At 37.8% G+C, this 8,017-nt stretch overlaps 1 protein-coding gene across 1 annotated transcript; it reads right to left on the bottom strand.

Annotated features, from left to right (window-relative positions):
- Positions 1 to 6,010: 6,010 nt before the first annotated feature.
- Positions 6,011 to 7,641, bottom strand: LOC125233947 (40S ribosomal protein S15). The gene is made up of 4 exons (XM_048140122.1): positions 7,514 to 7,641; positions 7,275 to 7,360; positions 6,810 to 7,032; positions 6,011 to 6,204 (listed from the first exon to the last, which is right to left on the bottom strand). Exons 1-4 carry the CDS (start codon positions 7,520 to 7,522, stop codon positions 6,079 to 6,081), a joined length of 444 nt encoding a protein of 147 aa, XP_047996079.1. The 5' UTR covers positions 7,523 to 7,641; the 3' UTR covers positions 6,011 to 6,078.
- Positions 7,642 to 8,017: the final 376 nt, after the last annotated feature.

Genomic DNA, 8,017 nt, shown 5'->3' with positions numbered 1-8,017 from the left:
AGATAACAACCAATGAAAGTTGTGCAAATTGATGTGTCATACTTTCTAGCGGTGACAAGGTATCATATGGAATCCAAAGCTACATCAAAAAAAACCGGCCAAGTGCGAGTCGGACTCGCCCACCGAGGGTTCCGTACAAACTTTCTTTCAAACTACCTAGTAAAAATAATCTCATATTTTCATATAACTCTAATGACTTGACTAGAAGACAAAAGTATAGGCACTAATGAGTATTATTGTGTATAGCGCCATCTCCCGGTCAATTTGCTAACTAATTTGCGCGACCTGGTTTTTCAGGGATAATTTTTTATAATGTTAACCGATTTAAACAGTTTTTACTTTATTGGACAGAAGATGGTTTACGTAACATCTCGTATTAATTTGAAGTACGATATACATCCGCAAGGGTGGGTAAATTGAAAGTAAAAATCTGAAAAGTTTTTTGTGAATTAAAAAAAAAGTATTCAAAATACAAACACGATTGATTATATTTTTCCTGTAATATTTAGCATAAAACCAATGTTAACACTTTCGAAACCGGGCTCTACGCGGCGCTACGACATTTTCGCTACATACGGGGAAACCCATGTAATCGGCTACGCTTCTACGAGCGGTGTACCCGACAGTCGGGTTCTTGGTAGCGAAAGTGTTAACTAAAATTTTCATAATTTTTCGTTGGTAAACTTCGGAGATAAGGGGGGGGGGAACGGTATTTTTTTTTACATTTTCCTTCAAAATTCTTTTTTTTTCCACAACAAAAAAATTATAAAAAATAGCTTATTTACGTTCAATTTGAGCTCTTTCCAACGATACCCACTTGACCTAGTAACTTGAAATTTACAGTTTGCCCCCCCTTTCATTTAGGCCATTTTCTACAATTAAAATTAATATATTTAAAAAAATTATACTTTCTATTTGTAGAGGTTTACAATGTTCATAACTATTCCAAATTTCAAGTTGATAGCATGTATTAGTAGTTCTCGAGATATTTAGGAATGTGACAGACGGACAGAGTCGCACCATAAGGGTTCCTGTTGTACCTTTTTGGTACGGAACCCTAAAAATGTACGAAAATTGTTCTAAATTGTACGCTACTAAAAAAAAAGTACTACAAGCATTTACAAGAAAACAGTGATCAATATGTCACCGCTAGAGAGCATACTTCCTGGCGGGCGCTACCTATTTCACTATGTAACAGTCCAGTTTTTAACTTTTTTGTGAATCAGAAAAAATGTACGAGAATTGTACTAAACTGTCCGATATTTCAAAAAAAAATAACTACACGTATTTACAAGAAAACAATGATTTATATGTCACCGCTAGGAAGCATACTTCCTGGCGGGCGCTATCTATTTCACTATGTAACAGTCCAGTTTTCAACTTTTTTATGAATCAGAAAAAATGTACGAGAATTGTACTAAACTGTCCAATACTTAAAAAAAATAACTACACGTATTTACAAGAAATTTCACCATGCCAACTGGTACGGTCAGCTACATATTAGGTAAATATATTTACCTGTATTAGATTTCGACCTGCGTTCTTCCCAAGTAATTGGACAAGTAAGTGGAACAGTAAGATATTATATACGAGACTGTAAAGGCTCATTTGATTCTTCGAAAACAGATAGCAAAATTGCATTTTATCCACAAGAGTGCAAATTAATTTCATACAAATTTTAACTTGATGAAGATAATTATATATATAACCATTATGCAATAGGCCAATGGTGCCCCTGACATGCGTAGAAATAATTACAAGTTTGTTCTAATAAATTGTTTTAGATTATTGCTATGTTACAATGCAACAAAAATACATGCACGGTAGTGTGCAGGGCAAGTTCCAGCAACAGGCGGCGCACATGCCGTGCATTATTTACACGAACCGTTTCGACCCACTTTTGACCATCTGTAGCTCCTATCGGCTAATTGTTCGCCTAAATAAGGGTTGAAATGCAATCCAATGCCATATGGTTAGATGCACTTTAAACTCGATCATAATCGTCTTCATCAACAGCCGGATCCACTGGTAAACATTTGCCATTCTCAAGACTCGCCAGCGCTACCACACACAGTCCTCCATTCCAAAATACTTCTAAATTTGAACTTTGTAGGTTAATTTAATTATTTGTATAAATATATTCATTTAATCTTATAAATAATTACGTACAGCATGAAAACCTGCCAAGGTCAAATTTAGAAGTATTCTGAAACGGAGAACTGTGTGTGGTGGCGACTCTTGGGAATTTCATACATTCAGAATGCGCAAATGCATCATAGTTCATCCGGCATTAAATTTCACTAGCGTCATTTCGGTCAAAAATATAATTAATAAATAATAAGCAATAAAAACAAACGAGCCACCTTTCCAAGATCGTTATAAAGTATTCTATCAGGAAAACTTTACCTACCCAATTAGCCGATAGGAACTTGGCCCCCTTTTTAACAGGTATGTTTTTGGTGGGTAGCACGCCACCCTTATACCTGTGAGTTTTACCGCTTACGTAAGCAACTTATGTAAAACTTTCAAATGTTAATGGTTTTTGTAAGCAGCTTACGGTAAGTTTTAACTACTTTCGTAAGCTAAAAACTTTCAAGTGTATACGAGTTTGCTTACAGAAGCGACTCACAGCTTATCGAAATAAACTGATAAGTTTTGGCCTTACGAACTAGGGCGGTCGTTTTTTTTTTGACGTGATAACGTCTAATAACTCGTTACTACGGGCAGCATGCACGAAAAAGATGACGTCATTGTCCCGTTTCGCAATATAGCTTAAGCGCCATCTATTGGCGCGCGTTGGAACTAAGCGGCTGATCGATGCGCTCGGTATGGTTGTAGCGTGTGGCCTGAGTAATTATCGCGCGCCGTTTAAACGCACCTTAATATCCCAAGCATAGAGGGAATCTAAAATATAATTTGAACATGGCATCGTCATCCCCCAAGGTGGGAAAAGTTTACTGCCATGCTACACGTTCCTTAGAACAAGTATTACTTTGCTTCCTCCTAGCAAGAAGGTAAAGTGCCACTTTGTTCCGGCCTAGCGAGGAAGAAGAGGCCTCTACCTGATGGCCCCTATTCTATCAGTACAGTGACTGCTGACTCATGACTCTCACGAGTATACCATCACCATGATTGGGTCGGTGGGCTGAACAAACCGGTAGGGGGTAGCGCAGTTCTACTGTTAAATCAAGAAAACGGGATGATACAATGTCAGGGCTGTAGTCAGAATTCAGAAGGTAAGGAGCTGTGAGATTTGCCAGACTATGTTACCGTCAAATGCTGCAACTTTGCCTACCCTGCCAGCATTGCCTGGGTCTAAATAGATCTCTTGGGAGAAAAGACAGTGACCGCCATTATAAATATTAGCTTATTATAAACGGCTTTTTCGGCAATAAATCACTATTTTTCGAGCCAGGCAATGTTGCAGCATTTGTTTTGTCGGTATGTACCGAAATCAATCTTTAGTAACAAATGGAATGATGATTCGGTCAAGTTGTGTTCGAATGTATGGGAAATTGAAAAAAATTAAATCCAGCTAAACTTTAATGTAGTATGGTACCTTAGGGTATGGTGCTTTGCGCACACTTGCGCCCCCCTGCCGCAACATCCCCTTTTAGCACGTAAAAAGTCCCGGTTTGCAGTTTTTCTTCATTTTTAGGGTTCCGTACCTCAAAAGGAAAAAACGGAACCCTTATAGGATCACTTTGTTGTCCGTCTGTCCGTCCGTCCGTCCGTCTGTCAAGACCCTTTTTCTCAGGAACGCGTGGAGGTATGAAGCTGAAATTTATATCAATTACTCAGGTCTACTGTCCCTTGAAGCTGTGAAAAAATCAAACTTCTAAGCCAACGCAATCAAAAGATACAGCCGTTTATGCCGCAAATTTTCGACACTTGCAAGGGAATCAAAACCTACAGGGTGCTTCCCGTGAACTCAGAATCTTGAAATTTGGTACGAAGCAACGTCTTATAGCATAGATAAAGGAAAAATTACGAAAACCATAAATTTTTAGTTACATCACATAATATATTTTTTTTTTTGCAATAAAAATACCATAGTTATGACTCGATTGTCGTAATGAACGAACTTTGTAAACCTTGCAGGTTTGTACGGAACCCTCGGTGCGCGAGTCCGACTCGCACTTGGCCGGTTTTTTGAGAAAAGATTTAGAGTTAGGAAAAAAGTGTCTATGAATGAATTAATTCTTATTAAATTTCAAACAAAAAATAAATTTTTTAACAAAAAATAAAACCGCCTTCAAAAATAAGCGCGTTACAAAACACGGAGAAACTAAAAAGCAAACAATAATAAACCTTTGAATTCAGATTTCTTATCGTATTGCAATAATCTAAACATCCAAATTATAAACAAGTCAATTATTTTTGTAGTCGGTACCAGACCTGTTTGCCCCACCCAACCATACGCAGGCTGGCACCGACTCCAAAAATAATTGATTTGTTTATAATTTGGATGTTTAGATTATTGCAATACGATAAGAAATCTGAATTCAAAGGTTTATTATTTTTTGCTTTTTAGTTTCTCCGTGTTTTGTAACGCGCTTATTTTTGAAGGCGGTTTTATTTTTTGTTAAAAATTTTATTTATTTGTTGATTTTTAGTGGTTCCTTTGATATTATATGTATCAGTCCGAATATATGTACACTAGTGAAAGAATTATCCTTTAACTCCTAACCATTGAGGAGTTGACCTTCCATCATCAGCTCAGCCACATAAAATGATTACCATCAGGCGGTAATACTGGTGTACCTTAGAAAAATACACTAAAAACATTACATGTGCCTATAACATTTGAAGAATTCCCTCGATTTCTCCAGGATCCCATCATCAGACCCCGACTTGGTGCCAATGGGACATGGGACCATCTCGGGGTTATACCCGTTCGATCAAAAAAAAATTTTTGAAAATCGGTCCACAATTCTCGGAGATATTGAGTAACACCTACATACAAAAAAAAAACATTCAGTTGAATTGAGAACCTCCTCCTTTTTTTGAAGTCGGTTAAAAAGGTTACATGCATATTTTTTTTGTAACACTTACCATATTCGTGCATGAGCTTGTTGAAGTTCGATATAACTCAGTGTTTAATGAAGTAGTAATATGCTTATCAGTGGTATAATTTCGACATTTCGTCAAAATTTATCAAGATACTATTTTATGCCCTTCTGAAGTACCTTTTTACGAAGTTTCAAGCCTGGTGCCTGTAGCTTGAAATAAATCTTATTCCTCATACAAACTTCAGCCAGCCTCATTTTAACTCTCTTAGGGCCAGTTGCAGCAACCACAATTTTGACAGACACATCCATAGAGTACATTGAATGACACATCATCATCGTCACGCAGCAGACGTCTATGGAACTTCCCATACAATAAAATTTAACGAACGCTGACAGACGGTTTGATGCAACCAGCCCTTAAAGGATAAAAATCCAAAAACGCTGAAATTAGTTTCTTTCAATTTTGATATTACCTTTATCATAGAATAATAATAATAAATACATTATTTATTATTCACGTTATTAATCCAAGACCTTTAGTCTTTATACGAAATTTCAAGCACATATTCTCAAAATAAATACAAACTTTGGACACCCATTTCAACCCCTTTAGGGGATGAATTTTGGAACCTATGTGCCAAATTTAGATTGTCTAGCACCAGCGGTTTGGGCTGTGCCTTGATTTAAGTCGGTCAGCACGGGAAGCATGGTCGCGCGATAGACGATAAAATAGCAGGCCGTCCCTATCGCACTATTTGTAAGTGCGATAGAGACGGCCTGATATTTTATCGTCTATCGCGCGACCATGCTTCCCGTGCAGAACTTTGCCGTTTATATTTACAATATAGATAACATGAAAATAGTGCATGATATAAATAAATATTATATGACCTTTTTTATCGGAAATTTCATGAGCATTATTTCTTTCATTGAACATATTTCAGGGTAAAAGGGGGGCTTGCATTATGATACTTGAGTTATGTAAAATAAAACATATATTTGTACAAAAGATACTTTATTGTAATCCCTTGTACATGTTTTCCACTTAACCTAGAGGGGAGCCACTCTACTTGAGCGGGATGAATCGGGAGCTGTGGGTGGCACCAATACCGGGCCTACCATGCTTGACAGGCTTGTATGTGACAGAGAACTCGCCTAGGTAGTGGCCGATCATCTCAGGCTTGATTTCAACCTGGAATTAAAACATTTTTATAAGACAATATGTATGATATTTGAATTTGTGTTGAAAGAAAGGTCTTTGATTTAAAGTCTGTGTTGAATGAGTTGTGAAATATATGGGAACCAATATATTATTAGACTCTGCTCTTTTTACAGACTAGTACATTTATAGAAAATTATGAAAAAAAAATGGACCAATCAGAAAAATGTGTAAAGCACTAAAGCATCTTTGGCATAAAATTTTCTTCTCAGGCATTCATAATTGAACATTAGATATAGATAGATATAATTTAATTGGGGAGAATCACTTTTGTAAAGTGGCGTGCTCTTGTGTTAGGGGCCAAGACTCAATTTGGGTTGTTGTGCCAAAAAGTGAGTACTTTTAAATTAGGTATTATATTTGGAATTTGGACCAATGTTTACAAAATAAATGGTCAGTTAAGACATAGTTTAGCAAAAAGCATCCATCTTCTAAAAATTGCCACTGTTTTGAATGAATGACCTTTCCTTTGGACAGATTTTTTAAATTATATTTACTGATAATTTTGTGAATTGGGTCCTTCTCCTTAAGCTATGTCCAGTGAACTTTGTCAATGGAGGTATTTAAACTATATTTACCTGGTTAAAGGTCTTGCCGTTGTAGATGCCAACAATGGAGCCAACCATTTCTGGGACAATGATCATGTTGCGCAGATGTGTCTTGACAATCTCAGGCTTCTCATTGGGCGGCGCCTCCTTTTTGGCGCGGCGCAGCTTCTTCACCAGCGCCATCGGCTTGCGCTTCAGGCCGCGGGCGAACCGCCTGCGGGCGCGGGCATGCATGAGCTCCATAAGTTGCTCACTGAAAAACAATTATTTTGAGGTTAGGATAAGTTAATTAACATAATTATGTAGATGCCGTTTAAAGCGAAACAACGCCTGTACACAATAAAAAGCCTTTGAATCTAGATAGCAATAACTTTTCTTTGTATAAAATCACCACGAATATACTACTCTTCTACGGCAATTTTACAAAATAAATCATGTTTTGGTCGGTAGATCCGTTTCAGATTAATATTTGTAAATGGATACGGGTGCACTTACTTGGGCATATCAAGAAGCTGATCGAGATCAACCCCTCGGAAGGTGAACTTCCTGAAGGTACGCTTCTTCTTAAGAGTTTCGTCGACCTGGAAAACGTAAACATTGTTGGTCACTAATGTGAAATAACCACTGTAACTAATATGTTTTTAGTATCTGAGAATTCACTGCACTTAGTAACGCATTTGGTAACACGATTGTGAAAGTAAAAACGGATTATATTATTGAATTTATAAGCTAACCTCAGCCATGTTTCCGATCTGACAGCACAGAAAACCGAAAAGAGAGAAAAGGAATTTTGACAGCCGGATTTGACAGACGTCAATTTCCAGTGTTCCTACAATATAAAATTAAATTGGTTTAAGCTACAGTAAAAATCGTAAAGGTCTAGAGAAATTCACGCCGGTTTATATAGACGGTCAAATAAAGCTAGGAACATACTACGCGGACGTCCGTCGTAAATCGACCGCGGACGGGAATCTGGACAATGAAATTACACATAAAGCTAGGAACATACTACGCGGACGTCCGTCGTAAAACGACCGCGACCGCGACCTATCAGTGTGCACGGAACAAAACATCCAGAGAGCCAGATTTCGAACGGACGTCCATGCGCTCAAGGCCACGTCCACGTCCGTCGACCGATAGTTTGCACGGCTATGTGTATTTCCATTGTCCAGATTCCCGTCCGCGGTCGATTTACGACGGACGTCCGCGTAGTATGTTCCTAGCTTAACCGTGCAAAC

Source organism: Leguminivora glycinivorella, chromosome 15 (genome assembly GCF_023078275.1).
Source record: "Leguminivora glycinivorella isolate SPB_JAAS2020 chromosome 15, LegGlyc_1.1, whole genome shotgun sequence".
Taxonomy (NCBI): Eukaryota; Metazoa; Arthropoda; class Insecta; order Lepidoptera; family Tortricidae; genus Leguminivora; species Leguminivora glycinivorella.
This window is presented reverse-complemented; position numbering and strand designations above follow the sequence as displayed.